Raw genomic sequence first — 25,184 nt, forward strand, 5'->3', positions numbered from 1 at the left:
ACTCGCTTCATTCATGGGGACACGCAGAATATATGGCAGGCGACTCAGACATGTAACAGAAACTGGAACTGGATTACTAAATCAAGCACCAGGTACATCGCACAGCTCAAATTCAGCTCAAATTCACCACATTCACGTTCAAACACAACAGCACATAGCCACTAGCCATCTACAAAGGAGCTTCAAAAGGAAGTACACACAAGTTAAATACTAAAAGCCATCAAATTCAGACAAGCATGGCAGAAATCATACACAAAACAACAGCGTACACTTGTTCTCAGTCACAAACAAAACAGCTTGTCGCCTCAAACCAAGCAGCATCAGCGCTTCCAATCCATTCGTGCTCGTTAGGACAAGATTTGATCTGCACCAGTTCATTCAGAAGGAAAAAGCCATGTCGGATTCATCGGACTGCCATCATGTGCCCGGAGGCTGCCCTCTGGTATTTCTGCAGCAAATGGCGCCATTGCACCATCCCTCATGCTGTACACAAATCTATCAAAAGGAGGTGCATTTTTAGCAGGGTAGAGGCCACCATCAATGAAGTAGATAAGATCATCTTCGACTCCGTCGTACTGACACGCACGGAATGAGTTGCTGCTGCACGGGCTGATAAAAATGCAGTCGCCATCCAAGCTGTTGATCTCAGTGAATCTGAAAGGTTTTGTGCTCAAGTCCACCTCAAATACCCCAATCTTACAAATGTTGTGCCAGCCTTCTGCACCGCCTAGGTATGTCACAACCAGCAAAAGTTTCTCATGCCACTCAACTATGTTCCACCTCTGTCCATAGCTATCCTTGACCTCAGGCAGTTCGGTCACGCAGCGCTCGACACGAGAAACCATCAGGCCACTGTCGTCTTCCGAGATGTCAAAGACGAAGAGGTTTGTGGTGAGCTTGCTGAACATGTAGACCTTCCCCTGGTACAAGGCGATGTCACTGAACTTACTGATGCAGCCTCCATGGCACACGCACCACGACGTCATCCCAGGTCGCCACAGAGCAAGCTTAGCAGCACTCCTGTGCACAGAGATGGCAGCCACAACGCACTTGGAGCCAGGGTCAGGTGAAGAGGACAAGACCACCTTGCAGAACGACATCACATACTGCGCACCATTAACCGTGCAATGCACTGCGCCGGAGCCATTGGCGATGGGGAGAGATCTGCTGTAGGCATCAATGAAATGTGTGGCTACAGAAGGCGGCGGGAGACGGATGACGTCCCGGGAGAACGCGTCCATCAGGAAGCACCGGCCGTCACCAAAGTAGCGACCTTTATTGAGCTGCACGCCGGCAAGCCACCCTTGGAAAGCTCCGACGCAGCGGACGTCAACCGCCATCTCCCGTGACGGCAGCGGGATGCGCCGCGCGCCCGTCATGGCCCCGTCAGCGCAGAAGCTGGAGAAGGCGAAGTCAGAGAGCACGAGCAGCGGGAGCGGTGGCGGCGGCCGCCCGTGGGCACGCGCCGCGGCCCGCCACGCGCGGCAGGCGGAGCGCAGCCTGGCGCGGTCGTCGGCGCGGGGTATGCGGCCGACCACAAGGCCGAGGATGTCCGCCGGGAGGTCCGCCCACGACGCGTGCTGCAGCACGGGGACCGCGCCGGGCCCTGGCAGCTCAGGAGCCGTGGGGCATTCCGTCGAACGCCTTGCCTGCACCCACGGCGCCGACGGCCACGACGGCGAATGCCGCCGCCCGCGAGGGGCGCGGGCGTGTAGAGGTGGGTCTCGACTCCGTCCTGGGCCTCCTCTACCCGGACCCATGACTGCCTGAGGGTGCTGTGACGGCAGGGATCCTCGCGCCCTGGAGGAGATGAGCCCCTTGCGCCGGCCGGCCGCTGGGTGCCTCGGCTTCCTCGAGCAATGATTGACGGGTGCTAGAGTTGCTGGCGCTTCCAAACGAGGTGAAAAAGGATGCAGATGCAGCGCTGCCTGTTGGACTGACACGTGGGGCCCTGACTGCGTCTGTGTTGTGGGCCGGCTATCTTATTGCAAAGGAAAATTGTACCATTTGCTCCAGTGATTGGTCCTTTCTTTTTTAGAATAATTACTACCTTCTATATTCACATTTTCAAAAGGAAAATTTGAAACTTATCTAAGCCCCATGCTACAACAATCATGTCATGTGGTTCATATCATGAATTTTTAAAACTTTTTATAGTTGTTTTCGAACCAATGCAGCAGTCTTTTTCTGTATTGAGAATTTCACAACAAAATGATCTCGTTATGGTTTTTAGAAATATTATTTCGTCATGTTGTTTCCAGAGTGCAGACTACAAACATCATTCAAAAAATTAGTTAAAGCATGGTGTCAAATACCCAAATCAACCCTATGGCAAACTACTGATTCAGAGTAGCAGAATCATGGCAACTCCATGCTTCATTAACAGAAAGCATTGTTCTCCAGTCTGTAAGAAAGTTCCTTCAGATACTAGTATTACATAAACATCATAAAAGATCATGCTGAAAAAGGAAGCGTGCCACAACCAACAGCAGGATATTGCAGACAAACTTCATGTAATCGTAAGTCCTTACACAATGCAAGTAGTAAAAGGTGCACGTGCATATTGCCGTCCTAAACATAGCAGATAATACAAGATAATTCGGGAGTTGCGATATAAACTAGCAGATAATACACACCATTGTCCTCAACGTTGTAACAATACAGATAATTCGAGAGTTGCAATATGAACACAACAGGTAACACACACAATTGTCCTAAACATAGAGCAAGCAGCAGCACCAAACACCCAGTTAGATGACATTTGCTCTTCACCATCGTTGCAAAGGCAATAACCACACTGGGAAATCGAGGTTCTCCTCTGGCACGTCAAAGTAGCAAGCTAGTAATTCGGCAGCAAAGGGCCTCATTGTACCATCTCTCATGCTGTACAGAAATGTATCATGAGGCTTCCAATCATCAGGAACAAAGTAGATAAGGTCACCTTCAACTCCATCATGCAAACTGGCAGGAAAGGACTTGCAACCACCAGCTGAGCCAACAAATATACAGTCACCACTAAAGCTGTGAATCTCAGACTCTCAGTGAGTCCATAAGGGTTTGTGTTGACATCCAGTGCAAACACTTCAACTCTAAGAACTCGTCTGGTACCGAAATCTTCAGTGTAGTGTCTGATGATTAATAACAGCTCTCCACGCCACACAACCATATTGCAACTTATAGCACCACCTCCCTGGTAGGGATGATCATGATCCTGAGGCAACTCAGTCATGCAAGCTCAATACGAGACACCATGAACCCATGATCATCCTCTTCTAGTTCGCAAGTGAAGAGGTGTGTCCTGTGCCTCAGGAGCACATACAGCTTCCCCTGGTAGAATTGTAGAAAGCCAGATCTTTTGGGCTATCAATGTCAACTCCAGAGCAAACATGCCATAACATCATCCCAGGCTGCCAGAGAGCAACCACTCATGTACCATTGTGGTTAGAGGAAGCAGCCACAATGTACTTCGATCCTGAATCAGGTGAAGCAGATAGTACCACTTGGCAGAGTGACAGTCTGTATATATTATTGGCGCCAAAATGGACCGAACAACAGCCATTGATGATGGGAGGGTCTTTCTTAAGTAAGAAGAATTTTAATGCATACTGGATAGCTGCGGTAGGCGAATAACCTTGCGAGAGAAAACATTCACCAGGAAGCCATCACCATCTGCATCTCTATAATACTCATCGCTGCGTTTCTTGCTGGGAGTCACACCCAACAGCCATCCATCAAAAGAGCCTACACAACGGAGATCATCAGCTGCCATCTCCTTAGGCACCGGGACACGCCGCACGGGCATCAACTCCCCCCTGTCTGATAGGCTCGAGAACTTGAACCCAGGAAGCACCAGTATGGGCAACGGCGGTGGCAGGACGTGGCCGTGCGCGCCGGCTGGCCAGTGGCGACATACCGACCGCACCCTGGCACGGTCGGCAAGGCAGGGGAGGAAGAGGAGCACGACGCCCAGGATGTCCGGCTGGAGGCCCGCCCACAACGACACCCCCGCGTCGAACTCCGATCTTGATCTCGTTTGCGGCATTCCGTCGAACAAGACACCTGCACGAGCCACCGGCCGGCAGGGCGTCAGGCTCCTCAGCAAACATCACACGCAATAGGATACAGGAGATAGGCAACTCACCGGATCTGTCGCAGCCGGAACCCATCACCGCCACGGACCGGCGCCGCGGTGCTTCTTGATCCGACGAGCAAGAGAAATTTCGATATTTGACACTCAATACGCACGCTTCACTGGATTTGACATCCAATTCGCAGACCTTTCAATATTTGACACTCCACAAGCGAATTGTTTCGATTCAGGGTTTTTCCTCAATTTTCATCTTTTCATTTTCATTTCTCTTTTCAGCCCTAGTAAATGGACAATAATGCCCCTACCTTTATTGGTTTCAATCCCGTGCGTCTCTGGTTTGTCTCTGTCGGTAAAAGAACACGCCGCCGCCGCCGGCTCGGACATCTCCCCGTGGCCGTAGGCCAAAGCAACAGAAGCATGTACAAGCCGTACAGCCCAACGTGCCATGAACTCGGTTCCTGCTCGCTCTGCAGCTTGCTGGTCGCTGCCGTATGCGACGCGGCATGCGTGCCCCCTGCTCCACACGCCAAAGCTGCAGGCAGGCTGCGCCGCCGCATCCCCGTGCGAGCCCCGTCAGGCCGCTAAAGATCCATGCACCCTTGCCGCATTCCGGCCGCCCCGCCGCTCCTTGCGATCCTGCGCCGGTGGCATGCGGGAGCAGGCAGCAAGCGGAGGTGACGCACGGGCGCAGGCAGCAAGCGAAGGTGGCGCGCGGCGCAAGCGGCGGCCGGAGGCGTCCGTGGGGCGGGCAGGGAAGGCGGTAGATGGAGGCAGCCCTGTGGCGTGCAGCGCAGGCGGGCGGAGGCTGCGTCCGGCGTGCACACTGCGACGGAGCTCCATGGGTGAGTTCGTGAAGTTGCGGAAGAAGAAACCGGGGGAAGAAGAAGCAGTGGAAGCGTACTTCTGCAGTTACGTTTATTTTCATGCAAAGCGTTGAGAACAGGGGCATTATTGTCCATTCACTAGGGTTGAGAAGAGAAAAAAAAGAAAAGATGGAAATGGGGAAAAGGGAAGAGAAAGCCATGAATCGAAACAATTTACGTGCGGAGTGTCAAATATTGAAAGGCATGCGGATTGGATTTGGATGTCAAATCCAGTGAAGCGTGCGTGGAGTATCAAATATCGAAATTTCTCGATGAGCAAGGAGGCATTTCGTCCAACTGCTTGCCAGCACGACGACGACCGATTACACTTATGGCGGATGCCCATGAGAGATGCAAAAGGTTTAGGTGGATGCCTCTCACCTGAGCTTCCTATGCCGATATCCATGGCGGCCAGAGGTTTCTTGGTGCCATCGCGCCGGCCGCCGGGCTCCTCGCCTCAAGGGATCAGAGTGTGTCCCTTGTTGGCCGTAAGTTCTACTGGGCCGTGTGGATTTGAGATGAAAATTGTTTTTTTTTGGAAATACAACCATAAGGCGAGCACTGGGCCGTTTGGAACACAATTCTTTGTATGAAATGGAAACACATACTAACATTGAGTGAAATTTTAGGACATAAACGAAATTTGAAAGAGATACAGAGGGCGCATGGTTTATTTTGTGTGTGGCTGGCTCACGTTACTAGGTTGAAAGGATAGGAATTGTAGAAGCTCCCATCTTTGTGGTGATTTGATCGACGCGACGACAGAGCACTCACGATGCCAGAGCCCTGGCTTTGCACAAGCTATTGAAGCTGATCAAATGATCTGCGCTCTTCAGTTTCCACCACCATCTTAAGTGTCTCTGCCAAAACATTTGCTATTTTCATGCAATTTTGCTGGCAGGTTTCATGTTGGAGATAAGGCTGCGAACTCATCAAATTTATAGATGGTGTTTGGCGTTAGTACGTTAAGGGCAAAATCCTGTACGTGATGATCCCTCTTTAATTAGTATCACACGTTGCCATACTCACGACAGGGTAAATCATGCACTGCGGTTACTTCTCTATCATGCAAAGTTCGTCCACTATGAATGCACCCAAAACAATCAATCACATCACTCACGACATCGGACGGGACGTGCGCTTCGATCGCACAAGCTATTGAAGCTGATCAAATGATCTTTGCTCTTCAGTTTCCACCACCATCTCAAGTGTGTATTGTGTAACCTTACTTTGCAAAAATGCTTGCTATTTATCATGCAATTTTGCTGGCAGATTTCACGCTCGGCCATTGGAAAATTTATAGACAGAAAAGCAGCGTGAAATCTATTTGGAGTTCATACGTTAGAGGCAAGAACCTGTGATGACCTCTCCGTGGTATCACACGTTGCCATACTAATGAGAGGGAAAATCAACACGCATTGGTTACTTCTCCATCATGCAAAGTTAGTCCACTCCAACGCAACAAGAGCAACTCCATCCAAGAGTCTCTAAAAATTCTTCTCCAAAACTATCTATTGGGAACTTTACTAAAAAACTATTTCCCCAAAATCATGCCGTCCTAGAGTAGATCCCCAATGATAAACTCACCAAAACTGCAAGACTCTCCACGTTAGCACGTGTGGGCCCTTTATTGGGCCACCATCAACTCCCCAACCCCACCCACCCCTCCTCACGATCAAAGTCCTAGCGCTGCCGCCTGCCGCCGCCACTTCGCCCCTCCCGGGTGCCTCTTCTTTTGCGCGACTTCTGCCTAGTAAATTTGCCGCTGCATTGCGCAATTGCAATTGGAGATGGATAAAATGGAATCTTCATGAGCTGACGAAGCCATTTTACGCAACTGGTGCTGGATTCGATCAAGCGCGCAGGAAAAGGAATCATTGGGGCCGATTGGGGGAGGACAGAGCTTGAGAAAATATGCGAGGCACCAGGGTCGCGATTCGCATCCTCCAAAATATGCAGCGGTTTTTTGGGGAGTGTTGGAGAGGTATGTTTTCTCCTTTTCTCCCTAATTAGACTATTAGGGGTGATTTAAGGGATCTGTTGAAGTTGCTCTGATACATCCAAAACAACCAATCACTTCGCTCGCTGACTTGCATACAATTATCATGTTCGGAAGCTATCTAGATACAACACAGTTCAGCGGCGGAACTGAGGGTGGGCCAGCGGGGGGCCATGGCCTCCCCCCAACCAAAAGAAAAATTCTACCACCCTTGTTAATTGTCAGCTCATGGACCATATCAACACTCAGCAGGACAAAGACCGCAAGGCCCAGCCCAGTTGGCATTTTGGCAACTGTTCCGCAGTGCCCAACAACGCACGTACGCACACAGGTGGTTAGGTGACTATTCAATGCCTAATCAATTCACGCGATGTTGCATTCCAATCTCGCGACGTTGCCCGCCGCCTGCGGTCTGCTGGAATCTTGGATCTTGTTTAGTTGCCCAACTTTGGACAACCAAAAATACTGTAGCAACACTGTAGCGTTTCGTTTGTATTTGTGAATTATTGTCCAAATATTGACTAATTAGGCTCAAAAGATTCGTCTCGCAAAGTACAACAAAACTGGGCAATTAATTTTTGATTTCGTCTACATTCAGTACTCCATGCATGTACCGCAAGTTTGATGTGATGGGGAATCTTCTTTTTGCATAGTGCCAAAGTTGGGATTTTGGGGGAAACTAAACATGACCTTGCATTGCCATTGCACCATCGACGGGGCCACGCCGGTGGCTGCGGCAGCGTGACTATAATGGAGGGCAACATCACGGCCGACCCTCCTGCTTCTAATCCTCCTCCAATTCAAACCAATGTAAGTAAAGCCCTAATTTCCTAAGCCATATTGGTATATCCCCTAAATTGTTTCAAATTTTATTTCTTGTCTCATAATATCATATAATTTTTTGATGAAATTAGTCCAAATTCTTGTAGGAAACCAAGGCAAAACCTAAAAGAAATATACTTTTTTCTTACTACCAGAAGGCATTTATGGAAGGGCAAGATGATAACGACATGGTCGGTCAAAATCCTCAGTTAGCTGAAAATGAATTAGAAAAAGATCCAGCTCCTGCTCCACCCAAAGTTCAGAGATTAAATCCAGATGCTAGTGTTCTGATTGTAGAAAGTGATCCTGATTTACGTTGTCAAATTTGAAACTATCCTACTGATGAACAAGATCAAGCTCTCACGATATACATCATGCATGGCCCGTTCCAATTTGTCAACGGTGCAGACGGTTTGGCCATCTGCGCTGTTGACACAAGGCAGCTAGTCCGTGTCTATCCAGCAAATGTCCCCCGGGCCCCTGGGCCATCGTGGTGTTGGGCTGCTGCTGTGTCCAATATAATTGACAGGCCCAACCAAACGAAAACACTGTCCATCACGGTGTCCAATATTATGATATTTTCTTAAAAGTAAAATACAGTAGTGCTCCTGAACTTGTCTCGAGGTGTCACCTGGATCTTTAAACTTTTAAAATGCATTTTCAAGTCCCCGAACTTGTCTCAATTTATCATCTAGATCCCTAAACACTTAAAGTGCATATTTAGAGCATCTCCAATAGTGCCTAAAAAATAGAGTGCCAAAACCTTATTTTTTGGACTTGCCAAAAATTATTGGGAGCAAAAACAACCCTTCCCCTGCAACAGTTCCCAATAATTAGTTTCTAAAAAAAATTGAATTCCATCTATTTGTGGAGCCCGCTGCAGATTTTTTTCGTGGGAAAAAACTATGAACGTGGGACTCTTTATCCATCGCCACCGCTTGTTTTTATTGGAGAAGCCATGCATCTTAAAAATATAGATGATCCTGTTCAATCCCCTGTTACACATGGATCTCTAACTAGAACTCTGCAATGATCTGAAGCTCAGTACCATTTTAACGCCACAGGGAGAATTTCTCTATTTGAAACGCTCTGACGAACTGAAGAAGCCATTCAGATACATATGTTGTGCAACTTAGTTACTCTCTCTATCCTAAATTATAAGTCGTTTTAGATTTTAAATTCATAGCATTGTTATGTACTTACATCTACCATATACCCTATGTATAGATGCATAATAATATCTATACATCTAAAAAATTAAAACAATCTATAAATTGGAACGGAGAGAGTACGACCGAATCGTATTCATATAATTAGTTGCGGCCTTGCGGGTGATCCAGAACCTAAATAGAACTAATCACATCTTATCGAAACAGCAACAGTCATTATTTCTCCAACTCAGCGAAATTGGCCTTACACCGCAGTGCGTCTCGGAGAGCCGTCGGCCGGAGGGACTGCAGGGCATGTGCCGTCGCCGCATGCGGTGTTCGCATGGTGTACGCCGTCGCTGCCTGTGCAAAGAGAACGGATGGCGTGGCATGGGAAGCCGAGCGGGAGACGGAAAAAATATGCAGGTGTTGATGGATTGGGAGTGCGAAGAGCAGGCCAATGTTTGGCTCAGAATAGCTCCATTTTTGGCCAGGCCAAAAAATTGGGCATGAGATTAGGGTCTGTTGGAGCACTGTTTTTATCTTCATTGCTAAAATTAGTTATTGGGCAGCATTATTAGGCTTAGGCATTTTTGGAGATGCTCTTAGGATCCCCAAACTTATCCTCGAGTGTCATCCGGCCATCCGGATCTCTAAACTCTCAAAATATTTTTTCAAACCTCAAAACTTGCCACCTATTGCTAATGGCAATTCTTCCTCCTCGCTCTCTGCCTTCGCAACCACCTATTGCTTGATGCTTGATTGGGGAGGATGGCAGCCTGCACCAAAGCCAAAGGAGTACAGAGTATGGGGAAGGGCAGAACAACAAGAAGGGACAATATCAAGTACGGAAACATAAATATTCCTCATCCTCCTAGTCCCGTTGTTTCGACTAATTACCAATTCGAGGATCTTAAAATACAATTTAAGAGTTTAGAACTCAGACGACACCTTGTAGGACAAGTTACGGGATCTGTAAATATGTTTTAAGAGTTTAGAATTCAGACGACACCTTGTAGGACAAGTTATATGATCTGAAAAATATGTTTTAAGAGTTTAGGGACCCGAATAACATGTTGAGATAAGTCTGAAGATCTGAAAATGCATTTTAATAGTTTAGGGACATTCATGACACCACATAACAAGTTTAGGGACTGCTCGTGTATTTTACTATTTTCTTAAAAGTGTTTTCATGATGCAGGTTATGATATTATACATCACCCTTCTAAATTTGACTTTAAACTCTCCTTGTATGGGGAAAACTAAAAAATTTGTAAGTTTAGTTTGTGGTGGATTGGATCATTCAAAATAGTTTGGGAGGTAGAATGAGCGAAAATTTTGTTCATGGTCAAATAGACAAAAGTCAATTCTCAAAGTATTAATTTTTTTCCTTTACTAGGTTTTCTAGAGCATGATGGTCAAGGAATAGAGGTAGGTTTGATTGCATAGAGGTAGGGAAGGAGGGAGGAGGTGAAGGCAAATGACACTGCCGCCCTGTTGGCCTCAAAATTGTATCAAAATATCAAGTCACCATTAGGATGCGTTTGGAAGACGCCATTTTTTTTTTACAAAATGGGAATGGATAATATTCAAGGAACGAAAGCTTCTGGACATCGAGCGGTTCTTGTAGCTAGGTAGCTAGTTGAAACGATTTGTAGGACCTCTAATCGTTGTGGTGATGATTAGATCTACGATCGGCGAGGGGACGCTCTTTGCACAAGCTAGTGAAGCTGATCAAATCCATGCTCTTCACTTTCCATCACCATCTTAATTGTCTATTGAGTAGCCTTTTTCACGTGATTTTGCCGCCAGGTTTCACGCTGGTTATATGGCTGTCAGCCTGTGAACTCGCTAATTTTTCACATAAAAATTTCAGACATGGATGAAGAGGAGGAATAGAAAAAAAGAGGAGGAAGAAGAAGAGAAAGAGATGAGGAAGGGAATTAATTCTTGGATCCGCCCCTGATCCAAACCAATAAACCGTTTAACATCACACGTTTGGAGTTTGGACGTTTCCATACTCATGACGACGGAACAAATCACGAATCCATCCACAGTTCCAAACCAACCAATCAGTTCATTGTAGAAGAAAATTTCAAGGTTGATTTTTTATGAATCTCCGGAGAGGTCTGCCGTCTGCTGAGCTGCTGAGACAAAGGTAGGCCGTCGTCCCAATTGCCAGGTCCAACAAAACGAAAACAGAGACCCATCAACCAGAGTTCCGTCGGAAAAAAGTTGCAACCTTTCGACAGGCTTCATCATACCATCTCTCATGCTGTACACGAATCTATCAGAGGGCTGAAAATAACCAGGAACAAAGTAGATAACGTCACCTTCAGGCTTCAGCTCCATCCTGCAGAGCAGCAGGAGAAAAGGACTTGCAGCCACCTGAGCTGACAAAGATACAATCACCACCAAAGCCGTGGATCTCGGTGCCATTGGGGTTTCAACCTTAAGAACATGCGCTAGACTTACACTGCGTTTAATTGGAATAGAAACAAGATGGTTCGATCTCAACATTAAGGCTCGTTGGAATGCAACAAGTTTGTAAGTTGTAACATCCTCCCGCATGAATCCTACAAGTTCTTGTATTCCAAACAGGGCCTGATGATGCAAAAACACTACTGATGATCCAAACAAGTTCTTGTATTCCAAACAGGTCCTGTTCTATTAGAAATGAAGCAGGTTTATTTCAATTATTTACACAATACATCTATTATCTGATAAAATCATGCTCAAAGAGACAGCATGCCACTAAACCGTAGCATAATATTCCAGCCATGCTTCATATGCATTCAGTCACAGACATGCGTATTCATCAGTCACATAAAAAGCAGAGAAGAGAAACAGAACACTACAACTGAGACATATAAGCATTGAAGAACCATAGCTCTCCTACAATTGTGACATCCCTCACCATTTATACAGGAACATTGACGAAAGAGTTCATTGTCCTAGAAATGGAGATGCCACACGACAGCACGATAGTATTCAGAACCCAGACAACAAACGGCAGCACAAAACAGCCGATAAGATCACATTTACTCAGCTGCAGTTCATTTGGATGTTAACTACCACACCGGGACATCGAGCTTACCGTTTGGTGCCCCAAAGTTACCTGGTGATAACTCGACATCAAAAGGCCTTGTCGTACCATTTCTCACGTTGTACACAAACGTATCATAAGAAGGGTCGGAATAACCGCGCTCATATTTACTATATTGGTCAACAAGTTCAAAGGCATAGAGGCGTGGCATGAACCTCGAGAGCACGTACAGCTTCCCCTGGTAGAAGGCAAGATCTTTGGGCCCAGCAACTGGAAGGCCATCGCAAACATGCCAAGTGTTCATCCCATGTTGCCAGAGAGCAAGTGTGTGCGTAATACCGTGGTACGAGGAAGCAACCACGAGCACTTGGAACCTGAGTTAGGTAAAGCAGATAGTACCACTTTGCGGAGCGACATTGTCTATCTGTCACCAGTTGTGAAGTAGACCTCACTGAAGCCATTGTTGACTGGGATGACGGGGAGAGCCTTACGAGAGTAACCAGAAAGCCCGTGACTGAAAATGCTCAGATGTGGCAAACGCACCACCTTGTGCGAGAAAGCATTCACCATGAAGCACTCGCCATTGAATTTTCTGTATTGCGCGCCACGATCCCTGACAGGAACCACTCCCACAAGCCATCCTTGGAAAGAGCCAGCACAGCGGACATCATTGCCTGCCACCTCCCTGAGGAATCGGGACATGCCACCGGCCCTCATTGGCACCAGAGCACGAGAAAATTGGAATTTTGCCATTATCAGAAGTGGGTTTCGCTGGAATGCCATCCTGCAATTGGTTTCGCTAGTTTGCCATTATGAAACAACGTCACATAGCTAGAATGCCTTTTCAACATTTTTCAATCCATTTTGCATTTTGTTCAACATTTAACCACTTAGCCTCACCATTATGCCCTTGGGGGGCCTCACGGCTTATCCGTGCCGAGACTCTGCTCGCCGCTGCCCATTCCTGTCGACACCCCAGCCACCCGCCTGCCGCCCAAGCCCCCTGACGCTGCCCCTTCCTGCCCAGCACCCTTTTCTGCCTGTCGCGGCCCCAGCCACCCGCCGCCGCCCCTTCTTCCCTTCCTGCCCGCCGCCGCCCCTTGTGGTTGTTGCTACTCGATTTGATGATTGTGATCTGCAACTGGGCTCAACCAAGGGAAAATGAAGAAATTGGAGAGGATTCGCCGATGCTGGCTGCTTGGTTTTTTGAAGACGCTTGGGACCAATGGAAGATGCGATGCTATTGTTCTTAGCTGCTGATTGCCGGGCAGACGCAATTCTTCTTCCTCGCAAAAGCATGGTACGAGAATGGCCAAGTGCAAGTAATGGTCCATTTCTTTTACACGGATTGCTAAGTGCAAGCAAGCAAACAAAGGTAATCATCGAGAAAAGCTTGAAACCAAATCTGCAGTGCGCCGCGAGCACAAATCCAATGCCTAGCTTGTTGAGGGGCTGTTCGATCTGAAGAAACAAGCGCTGGTTCAGGTTGGAGGCAACTCAATCTCACGCTGGGTCGGCCTTGGGTGCAGTTCGGCCTGCCAGGCTGGAGTGGCGGTGGCGGTGGTTCGACAAGCACGGGGGCATTCTGTCGAACACCTTGCCTGCTCGACCGCCACCGATAGCCGTCACGTCACAGATCCATGAGATAAGCAAATATGTAGGGTTGGTCGCTTGGGTGACGACTCTCACCTGAGTGTCTCGTGCCGGAGTCCATGGCTGCCCGGGCTCCTCGCGTCGGGGAGACGAGAGTCCCGGACGGGCGGGGAGCGGCACGGACCGGGTGGGCTGGAGGGGGAGGGAGAGGAATGGGGCAGGGCCCGCAGGGGCTCTCCATTAATCGATTTTGTAGCCTCCCTCTTTGGACGAATTAAAGGGGTCGCCGGCTGCTCAATGACTGTCATATGGGCCCATCTTACTCTAATTTTTTCTTAATATATTTATTAAAGGAATTATTCATATTTCTTATATTTACATAGATGCTGGAATTTTGTAAGAGAATTGTCTAAGGCCCCGTTTGGATCCCTTCATTTGAAGGAATTGGAATCTACTTAATGGAGTAGACTAATTTATCTTGGAATGTGGCATTCCACAACTTTCCAAAGTTTAGATATAAGCCTATTTTAAATTCATGGGATGGGAGATGGAAATTGATTCTATAGATTATGATTATTAGAATGGAATTCAATTCTTATAGCACGCTCTTGAACTCGCTTCCCTATAGTAGAAGTGCAGCACATAAGTATCTTTCCCATATCGCCAACAATAATATACAAATATATTCCACATACAATTATATTAGCTTAATTAATTTGTGTCTAAATTATGATTATTAGAATGGAATTCAATTCCAATGATCCAAACAGGACCTAAATGAATTCAGATACTCAAATGATCTCTCCCTTTTTTTTGGCTAGAAAATTCATATATTTAAACTTTGACTTATATAATTCTTTCATTACATCTCTAACTTTTTTATTTTAGCAAAAGAGTTCATAAACACAAAACCAGTGGCAACCACATTCTACCATAGAACACGTCTTTGTCTCTAATTCTAATTTCTTATCTTAGTCAGCAAAGACTTGTTTTCACACGTGGCATGCCCTGGTAAGCATCATTGCTTAATAAGCTTAGCGTGCATGCGCTAGTAGGTATTGGTCTTGTGGTCAGCCCAAATTGCAAGGTAGTGCACGATGTGAAGCATGACATGAACGACTACTGCTGATTTGCTCACGTGCCAAGCATGGAACGGAATCATACGCATTGAGGTCCAACACACATCGTACAAGACATGGGAATGAGACGCGAGCTGATGGAATGGACGACCAAAACAATATTACTTTATATTTTTTTTTCTGTTTTATACTATCTATTCCCTCCGTTTCAAATTATATGTCGTTTTAACTTTTTTAATGCATAGATATTATTATACATCTAGATATAGAGTATATCTAAGTTCATAACAAAATCTATGAAACTAAAAAACTAAAACGACCTATAATTTGAGACAGAAGGAGTATGCAAATTAAATATCTTTATGATAGAATTAATTTATATTTTTTACCTCAATTGAACAAGTATGGATTGGAAACAAAGGGGGTTGCATGAAACATCCAAACTAGCAGCAAGCATGCATGGCCTGTATACACTAGTAGAGAATTGGCTTTCGATGCGCCCCCTTTTGTCCCGGTTTAAAGTTGGCTCGGGACAAAAGGGGGTGCGCCACGGTAGGCAAAAATGGAGGACAGAGTTAGTCCCCGTTGGTAATTGCAACCGGGACTAAAGGCCCCCCTTTAGTCCCGGTTGCAACGGCTAGTTGCGGGCTGTCGGTGGCGGCACCCTTTTATCCCGGTTGGAGGCTCCAACCGAGATAAAAGGTCAACCCTTTTATCCCGGTTGGAGGCTCCAACCGAGATAAAAGGTCAACCCTTTTATCCCGGTTGGAACCTCCTAGATAATAACCAGTGGATGGCGTGTTGTATTGTATCATGTTGTTTGGATCTTTAATTTAAATATGTGTATTTTGATCTTCATGTTGTTGTATTGTACCATGTTGTTTGGATCTTTAATCAATTTTCACGCGTAATCCATTGTCAAGTGTAATCCATTTTCATGCGTAATACGATGCAGATGGACCGGCAATGGATGTATAATGCAGACAGGCGGAGCAAGGTGTTTATTGATGGCTTGCATTATTTTCTCGAAGTGGCCAAAGCAAACAAGCCAGAGAATGGGTTCGTATGTTGTCCATGCTTCCAATACAATAACAAGAAGGAGTATTCAAAGGATTCCTGGGGGACTATTCACAGCCACTTGTTTAAATACGGTTTCATGCCTAACTATTTGGTTTGGACCAAGCACGGTGAACAAGGGGTCGTAATGGAAGATGGCGAGGAGGAGGAGGAAGATCACACCATTCCGGACTGGGTTGCAGGCCAAGCTTTTGCAGGTACTACAATAGGCGAGGCTGATGAAGATGAGTTTGCAGAAAATGGCCCTACTGATGACTTTGGTCAGGTGATACGAGATGCATACAGAGATTGCGAAACTGAGAAGGAAGCAGCAAAGTTGCAGCGCATGATAGATGATCACCAAAAATTGTTGTACCCAGGTTGCTAGCAGGGCCATAAAAAACTAGGTATGACACTAGAATTTGTGCAATGGAAGGCAAAAAATGGTGTGTCCGATAAGGCATTTCAGGGGATGTTGAACATTGTCAAGAAGATTCTTGCCGAGAATAATGAATTACCGTCCACAACATATGAAGCTAAACAGATTATTTGCCCTCTCGGATTGGATGTTCAGAAGATACACGCATGCCCTAATGACTGTATCCTCTATCGTGGTGATGAATACGAGAAATTGGATGCTTGTCCCGTCTGCGAAGCCCTGCGGTATAAGATCAGGTGAGATGATCTTGGTGATGTCGAGGGGCAGTCTCCCAAGAAGAGAGTTTCCGCGAAGGTGATGTGGTATTTTCTTATAATACCACGCTTGAAGCGCTTGTTCAGGAACAAGACGAATGCTAAGTTGATGCGATGGCACAAAAAAGACTGTAAGGAAGATGAGATGCTGAGACACCCCGCAGATGGGGCACAGTGGAGATCAATTGATAGAGCATTCCCGGACTTTGAAAGTGAAGCAAGGAACATAAGGTTTGGTTTAAGTACTGATGGATTCAATCCATTCGGTGAGTTGAGTAGTGGCCATAGTACTTGGCCTGTGACCCTATGCATGTTCAACCTTCCTCCTTGGCTGTGCATGAAGCGGAAGTTTATTATGATGCCGGCGCTTATCCAAGGCCCAAAACAACCCGGCAACGACATTGACGTGTACCTAAGACCGTTGATTGATAACCTTTTACAGCTCTGGAAGGAAGAAGGTGCACGTGTGTGGGATGAGGATAGACAAGAGATCTTTAATCTACGAGCATTGTTGTTTGTAACCATCAATGATTGGCCTGCACTGAGTAACCTTTCGGGACAGACAAATAAGGGATATTGGGCATGCACCCACTGTTTAGACGACACAGACAACATGTATTTGAAGCATTGTAAGAAGGTCATCTATATGGGTCATCGTCGATTTCTCCCTGCTCACCACCAGCTGAGAAAGAGCGGGATGCATTTCAAAGGGGCGCCAGACCATCGTAAAAAACCTGCACACCGTAATGGAAAGCGTGTCTTCGAGATGATGAAGGATGTAAATGTAGTCTTTGGAAAGGGTCTTGGTAGCCAACCTATTCCGAACGATGATAACGGACATGCACCCATGTGGAAGAAAAAATCAATATTTTGGGAGCTACCTTATTGGGAAATCCTAGAGGTTTGCAATGCAATAGACGTGATGCACCTGACGAAGAATCTTTGTGTGAACGTACTAGGCTTCATGGGTGTTTATGGGACCTCGAAATATACATTGGAAGCACGACAGGACCTGAAAGCCATGGGGTAACGAGATGACCTACATCCGGAAAAGAGAGATAATGGACAGTACTACTTACGTCCTGCCAGTTACACTCTCAGCAAGGAAGAGAAGGATAGCATGTTTGAATGCTTGAATAGTATGAAGGGGGGCCTTTTATCCCGGTTGGTGATGGGACCCGGGACAAAAGGCCCTTTAGTCTCGGGTGCCATTACGAACCGGGATAAAAGGGGGGGGGGTTAAAAGGCACTGTAGCCCCTTCTACCCCCCACGCCAGTTACCCTTAGCCACATTTTCGCCAAGATCCCGCACGCGCTCTGCTCCGTCGTCGCCGCCCGTCCGTCTCCCTCGCCGGTCGCCGCCGTCGTTGTCCCCCATTGCCCCAGCCGTCGTCGTCCCGCCGCCCGACCGCGCCCAGACAGCCTCCTCCTCCATCGCCCCGGCCTGCCTCGATCCTCCTCCATCGCGCCCAGCCCCTACCTCGTCGCCGCCCGCCACCTCCATCGCGGGGCCTCGTCGCCGCCTCCATCCCCATTGCCGCCTCGTCGCCCCTCGTCGCTGCCTCGTCGCCGTCCCACCTCCGCCGTCCCGCGCGCCTTCGCTCCGTCGTTGCCTCCGCCGTCCCGCCGCCCCGGCCGCCGCCGTCCCGCCACCTCGGCCACCTCGTCGCCCCGGCCACCGTCGACCGCGCGCGAGGTCCGCCGCGCCGGCACTGGCGCCTGGAGTACCACCTTGCTGACGCAAGCCCATGTTTTTGTATATGTGTTAGAAAATCAAATTAGTGTAAATTAGTAGTAATTAGGTTCGTCGCTCCGCCTAGGTTAGAAATGAATCGTGTTTCGTCATGGTTCCATCCCCGCCTCCGCCGTCCCGCCACCCTGACCGCCGCCGTCCCAACCTAGGCACCGTCCATGGTAGCATCCCCGCCTCCGCCATCCCGCCTCCGTCGCAAATTCATGTTATTGCTAGAAATTCGTACAAATTCATGTTATTGCTAGAAATTTGTACAAAATTCATGTTATTGTTAGAAATTCGTACAAAATTCATGTTATTGCTAGAAATTCGTACAAAATTCATGTTATTGCTAGAAATTCGTACAAATTCATGTTATTGCTAGAAATTCGTACAAAATTCATGTTATTGCTAGAAATTCGTACAAAATTCATGTTATTGCTAGAAATTCCAATAAATATGGACAAATTAGTAGAAATTTTGTAGAAATTAAGCGTTGCTGCAGCCACCTCGCTCCGTCGCCGCCTCCGTCGTTCCGCCGCCCCGACCTCCGCCGTCCCAACCTAGGCACCGTCGACCGCGCGAATTCATACAAATTCATGTTATTGCTAGAAATTCGTACAAAATTCATGTTATTGCTAGAAATTCGTACAAAATTCATGTTATTGCTAGAAATTCATACAAAATTCATGTTATTGCTAGAAATTCGTACAAAGTACTACTAATTTGTAGAAATTTGTATACATATTCCGGACTTTGTGGGATTCATGTTATTTTATGATTTCATGTATATACCCTTATGTACATATAACTAAGGCGATTTCTATGATTGTCATGTATGATTCCATGTATGTTTCAATCAATAGTTGAAATGGCAGACGATGAGACCGCAAGGTATCTCATGGAGCAGATAATCCCTGATGATGGTAGTGGCGACAACCTTCCACTATCGTACACCGATGAAGAGGGCACCCAGGCGGACATGTTCCTCAACATGTCCGCCGATGGGAATGAAGAGCAAGAGCCCCAGCAACACCTTGCCATGGAGGAAGGTTCCGGCGAGGTATATATAACGAATCTTGTATTGTTTCATGCCACCGTTACTACTACGTACTAATTAACGAATCTTGAACTGTTAGCCCTCTGGATCGACGCAAGGGCAGAAGACCCGAGGTCGTACAAAGGTGATGGAAGGGAGGCTTGTCATCACGGAAGTGACAGAAGAGGGCAAGTCGGTTGCTCCCGAGAAAGTAGCAAAGAAGTACGTGAGTCAGATCGGGGCAATCGTCCGGGACAACGTGCCTATCAGCATCAGAGAATGGAAGGGCAGAAGCACTATTCCGTACGCCCTCCCGGAGATAGAAAAGAATATGCTGTGGGAAGACATCAAGAGACATTTCACATTTCCCGAAGGATATATTGAGAAGGATGTGAAAGCGTGGACGCTTAAGAAGATGGCTACACAATTCCAGACATTCAAGAAGATGCTGGATACCCACTACATTAAGAAGGGCCGAACTCCAGACTTCAACGCGTGGCCAAAGTTGAGGGACCACTGGGATGCATTTGTTGAATATAAGAGGAGTGAAGACGGTGTGAAAAAGATCATGACCAACACAACAAATGCTAGTCAGAAGGGCTACCATCATCATCGGGGCCGAGGTGGTTATGGCTCAGCAATTCCCAAGTGGAGGAAGATGGAACAAGATCTGATCGAACGGGGAATCGTACCTGCAACTATTGAATGGCCCGAACGATAAAAAAATTGGTACTACGCTCATGGAGGCTCCCTAAGCCAAGAGGATGGGACGTTGATTTTCAATGACATAATACGTGAGAAGGCCGAACATCTTGTGAAGAACATTGAAGATTCTAAGGCTGGGAGGTTGAAGGTGGACCGAGAAAATGATGAGCTCACATTGGCCCTCGGTAATCCGGAGCACCCAGGACGTTGCCGAGGGTTCGGGGTCATTCCGTGGAAATTTGCTATCCGAGGCGACAGCGCCTCGTACAGAAGCCAGAAGCGAAGAAAGGAACAGATCGAGGAGAGCTGGCGGCAGATGCTAGAATCCAAAGTGCAGGCACAAGAACAAAGAATGATGGAGGAAATCAATCGTTGAGTGGCCCACGCAGTTGCGGAGTTGGTCCAATCTGGAGCATTGCCGAATCCTAACAACGTCAGCCCTTCTCAACGCCTCTTGAGCAGTTGTGCTTCTACAGGGGTCCCCGATGTGCAGACACCCAGGTTACCCGTGGAGTGGATGCCATCACGTAACGCACCACATGTGAGCTGCATGCACCAGTCGGCAACCTCACTATTAAGGTATACTTATACATAATATTTATGCAATCTTGTCAATTGATCCACGCCTCGAGATCGGAGTTCAACTTGTTTACTTCTGCTATATGTACAGGTAGCGTACGGGAGTGCGTTAGCACCCTGGTGGGGCAGAGCAGTCATGGCATGGAGATTCCACCTGGCTACGCCAGCGTCTGCGTAGAGCAAATAGTTGATAGCCAATATGAAGGTCTAGAGCTCGACCTCCCGGGAGGCGACGGGGAAAAGACACTGGCAGATGCACTTCATGGGATCATTCTATGGCGAAAATGCTACATCATTATTCCCGGCACGGAGCCATCTCCTCAGAGCTCAAGACCGCTCCCCGTAGATCCCCAGCAGCGACCTTCTCCTCATACCTTGAGACCGTCATCTCCTACACAACCTGCTCCAGGACCGTCCCTTCCATCTATATCAAGGTCTCCATCTCCACCACATCCTGGTGGTGGGAGCGACGACGACAATAACAACACCCCTCCCTGATCACCGTCGCCGGCACCAAGAGCAGCCCCCATGAAGAAACCTGCACCACCACTAAAGAAGTCACGAGCACCGCCTCCCAAGCAAAGATAGAGAAAGAAGAAAACAAAGGAGCCTGAAGTGACTCGTAAGGAACGCTGGGAGGCAATGTCTCATGCGGAACAGTGGGCAGAAATCCAATGAGAGGCCAGTGAGTGGTTCAAGAAACAAGCCGAAGAAAAAAAAGCAAGGGAGATGGAGCCACCGCCAGTAAATCGAAGAGATTTAAACTTTTTTATTAGGATGGAAGAAGGAGCCTAGAAAAGGATACCACTCTTATCAAACTATGAACGGGCTTTAGTAAAGACTGATGAAAAGGATAAAAGGAAAGGAAAGTCATCTTCCAGTGGTGTTGTCCCCAACCTCAGCCATTTATCAAAAAAAGACGCTCAAAGGGTAAAAGCAATGCCCTTGGATCAACAAGCAGAAGTATTGAAGTTCATGCAAGAAACAGGTCTGGGACTTGATGAATGCCTAGGGCAAGTTGAGACGCCAACTGCACTGCCCCCTGAGCCGAGATGGCCTTATGAGCTAGGCAAACCTCTAGTAAAGCCTTCATTGGTACGGAAGCTATCAACAAAGATGTACGCATTCCATCAATGGTACATGATGGCATCCGCTGACTCGAGGGAGATGCTCGGCCTGAAGGTAAAACCGATAGATTTTTACGGCGAAGGCGAGAAAGTGCTGTGGCTAGACTTCAAGGATATATACGAAGTGTACCATCATGATGTTCTGGACGTCTCTCTGATCAGCGCTTGGGTTCTGTAAGTGTCCATTTATCTCTACATGTAAATTTTGGCGTGCGTCACCGTACTAACTTCGTCTTCCATTTCATATAGGATGCTAATTCAGACATGCCGCCGAGAGGCGTACCTACATATAGGCTTCATGGATACATCTGTAGTTAACCAACAACAGATACAATTAGCGTTGGAAAAAACCTTGGTGGAAGTATACAATTTCCTAGACAAATAAACATTCAAGGATTTCATACTACCTCCATACAACTTCAAGTAAGTGTGTGTATACCGTCTACTTTCGATGTCTTTTTCCTTATCTCTACATGTTAGTTAGCTCTAATATGCATGAATATTTTATGCACGCAGCTTCCACTGGATCCTTATTATAATTGAGCCTGAAAGAAGCCACGTCATTGTCTTCGATTCGTTGAGGAAAGATCCGGTGGAGTACCAAGAAATGCAAGACATGCTAGGCTTGTAATAATTCTGGACCTTTATCTCTATGCAAAAGTTTGTTTCCTAAATTTTATCCCTGTTACACTATATCATTCATTATTCTAATCCGCAGCGCATGGAAACAATTCATAAGGACACACAAAGGTCCATTCAAAGAAAAACTTACATGGAACACAGACTTCCCGGTACGTATGAAGTCTACACATTTATTACATTGTATAACATGAATATTTCATAACTTATTTTTTTCCGCACTGAAGTGCTTAAGACAGGAACCCGGGAATAATCTATGTGGCTACTATATCTGTGAGCACATGCACAGTTTTACGGGGCCCAAGGGACTAAAGATGACGCCGCACAACTTTAAAGTACGTAAAATAAAACTATTACTAGTTAATTATTTTCTAGCTCCTTATATGTATTTGTTCGTGTAACATTCACAAATTTCTAAATTATAGATGTTAAATATTCAACAAGGACTCTTGAAGGAAGAAAGAGTAGCGGCAATATGTGAAGGTCTCATTGGATTCCTAATGGACGAGGTGGTAGATCCAAAAGGAGAATTTTATTACGATGGACGACAATTAGACACTCCGATCAGCAACACCTCAACGGGAAGATTGTAGATAGATACTTTGATTTATTTGTATATATAATACGCGCTAATTATGATCGATTTGTACTAGTTGAATTGTGTATATGAATTGTGTATAAGAATTGTGTATATATATAGTAATTGTATAATTACAAATCCCATTCGTTTAAATACTAGTTGATTTCATTCAAAAAAAATCTCAACTACTAAAGGTTAACAAAAGAGCCGCGGTACTACGTACGTGATGCATGCATAAAAAATTCAGGCGCCAGGCAGGTGCCATGCAGGGTGCCATTTAGTCCCGGTTGGATTCCAACCGGGACTAAAGGGTAACCCTTTACTCCCGGTAGCTTTTACCAACCAGGACTAAAGGGCTTGTCCCGCGCCTGGCGTGGCAGGCCCTTTAGTCCCGGTTGGTGACACCAACTGGGACTAAGGGTGACCTTTACTCCCGGTTGAAAGACCCGGGACTAATGACCCCCCTTTTGTCCCGGTTGGTTTATCCCGGATGGATTTTCGGGAGATATGCACCCTACCAACCGGGACTAAAGGCCAATTCTCTACTAGTGATAGGTGACCAGCAGGCAGGTTTTTCGGCAGCACATTAATGTGTAGGGCCCTGGACGAAACAGCTTTATTAAAGGTTAACTAGGATTGTGCCCGTACGTTGCTATAGGCAGCAAAATATTTATATTGCAATATACGATCAGGCAAAAGAAGATACATATTCTGCATTGACATGTTTGATAGATAATCACTAAACGAGCATGCGAGAGAGTTATTATCAGTTAGTGTTTGCTGCTCTTTCAATGCTCTATACACGTGACTTTGGGATCTTGTCAAGCATTAGAGAGTCGACAGAGACAATACATGGTTAATTGTCAAAGGTTTAGAAATAGCAAGGGTAGAAGAGAATGGCTTAGAACTCATTACATAACTATAATTCGACATAGGTTCTGCAGTTCAGTAAAATATTGATTTATAAACATAGCAGCATTTTATAAGATACTCGTGTCTCCAAGCATCTTCCAGGGACTGGCACAGGGGAAGAAGCTCAGCTTTCTCTCGCATTGCTTGCATAGTTGCTTAGGCAAAGATGCCGACAAGGTAGAAATAGCATGCAGGCCGCCAAATCTTTCAGGTGCCTGTTATCCTTGGCATCAGTCACAAATTTATAGCACCACCGTTGAAACAGGCCATCTTGTCACCACAATCTACCTTTAAATTGTTGCTCTTATGGGCACATACCTGTTCCAAGTTGTACTTGAGAGTGCATTGATCATGCTCTCGTTGTACTTCTACTGCCAACATCTTAATCAGGTCTTTAAGTTTAGAGTTCCTTTTGTTAATGGTCTCCACTTCAGTATCTTTATCCCACAATTTAGGCATAAGATGTCTCCTAAAAAGTCATTTAGGCATTCCCTTGAAAAATCTAACCTGTAAGGCAAAAGAAAACTTTTAAATTATTTATAATATGTCTACTAGAAACACTTTAATTTATGTCAAGTAGCTATTTTTTAGCTAGTTAAATAAAACAGCTAATGGATAAGCATAACATAGAACACTATTCTTTCCTAAATTTGGAGTCTCTACAATATATAAAAAGCACATGTAGATGTTGCATTGTACTGGTCAGTACCACAATTAAAAAACAGGAGCTTTTTAAAATAACCTGAGATCATGACCGAAGCTTTTTAACCGATTGGCATTCTATACTGAAATTTGTTAAACTAGACATCACCATCTCAGGGAAAAGCAAGTGTACATCACCAAATCAATGATCACATAGGAAGCAAGAAATTCCTTACTCAAAACCTACAGAGGAGTTGAGTATCTAAAGTTAACACCCAAAAATTTAGAAAACACTATAAGAATAAATAGCTAGACAATCAGACAATTGTACATGAACAAATCCAGATTGGTCATATCAATCCATTTACCATTTCAATTTCCAACAGATATACATAACACAAATCCATTTCCATTCTGTTTTTCAGGAGAATCTGCATGCGCACATACAAATCTGAGGGAGGAGGAATCAGCCTCACCTTTCATGGCCTGGAGTACGGAGGTGACCGCTCGGAGTGGAGATAACACAAAGGTGGCTCAGGCTAGAAACGATTCAAAATGATGCGGCAAGCGAATAGCCAGCCACAAGCTTGCACTAAGTTATTGGACTATTATGCCTCATCTGGAATCAATAACACAGCAGTACAATTGCAGTGAACAAGCAAAAGAAATTAACAGTACTGAAAAGGAGACACCCTGACAGCTAGTGCAAGCAGCAGAGCACCTTCACCTGTACCAAGATCCAAACCCAAGCAAAAGAGATAAACTAATACTCCAAAGACTAACTTAATACTTGGCCATGAGATTCATCCAAGTCAAACCGAGGTAAACAAGATAGAGATT

At 46.1% G+C, this 25,184-nt stretch overlaps 1 protein-coding gene, 2 long non-coding RNA genes and 1 pseudogene across 3 annotated transcripts; all 4 read right to left on the bottom strand.

Moving 5' to 3' along the window:
* Positions 1 to 93: 93 nt before the first annotated feature.
* LOC101757010 lies at positions 94 to 1,774 on the bottom strand. The gene has a single exon (XM_004980618.2). It carries the CDS (start codon positions 1,758 to 1,760, stop codon positions 375 to 377), a length of 1,386 nt encoding a protein of 461 aa, XP_004980675.1. The 5' UTR covers positions 1,761 to 1,774; the 3' UTR covers positions 94 to 374.
* Positions 1,775 to 2,768: 994 nt separating this feature from the next.
* On the bottom strand, positions 2,769 to 4,042 carry LOC101757409 (annotated as a pseudogene).
* Positions 4,043 to 11,760: 7,718 nt separating this feature from the next.
* Positions 11,761 to 13,775, bottom strand: LOC111258264. The gene is made up of 2 exons (XR_002678925.1): positions 13,658 to 13,775; positions 11,761 to 13,569 (listed from the first exon to the last, which is right to left on the bottom strand). It is a non-coding gene; the product is annotated as an uncharacterized LOC111258264 (long non-coding RNA).
* Positions 13,776 to 23,636: 9,861 nt separating this feature from the next.
* LOC111258137 lies at positions 23,637 to 24,957 on the bottom strand. The gene is made up of 3 exons (XR_002678706.1): positions 24,821 to 24,957; positions 24,021 to 24,209; positions 23,637 to 23,917 (listed from the first exon to the last, which is right to left on the bottom strand). It is a non-coding gene; the product is annotated as an uncharacterized LOC111258137 (long non-coding RNA).
* Between the last annotated feature and the right edge of the window lie 227 nt (positions 24,958 to 25,184).

The sequence above is a fragment of the Setaria italica genome, chromosome VIII (genome assembly GCF_000263155.2).
Source record: "Setaria italica strain Yugu1 chromosome VIII, Setaria_italica_v2.0, whole genome shotgun sequence".
Classification (NCBI taxonomy): Eukaryota; Viridiplantae; Streptophyta; class Magnoliopsida; order Poales; family Poaceae; genus Setaria; species Setaria italica.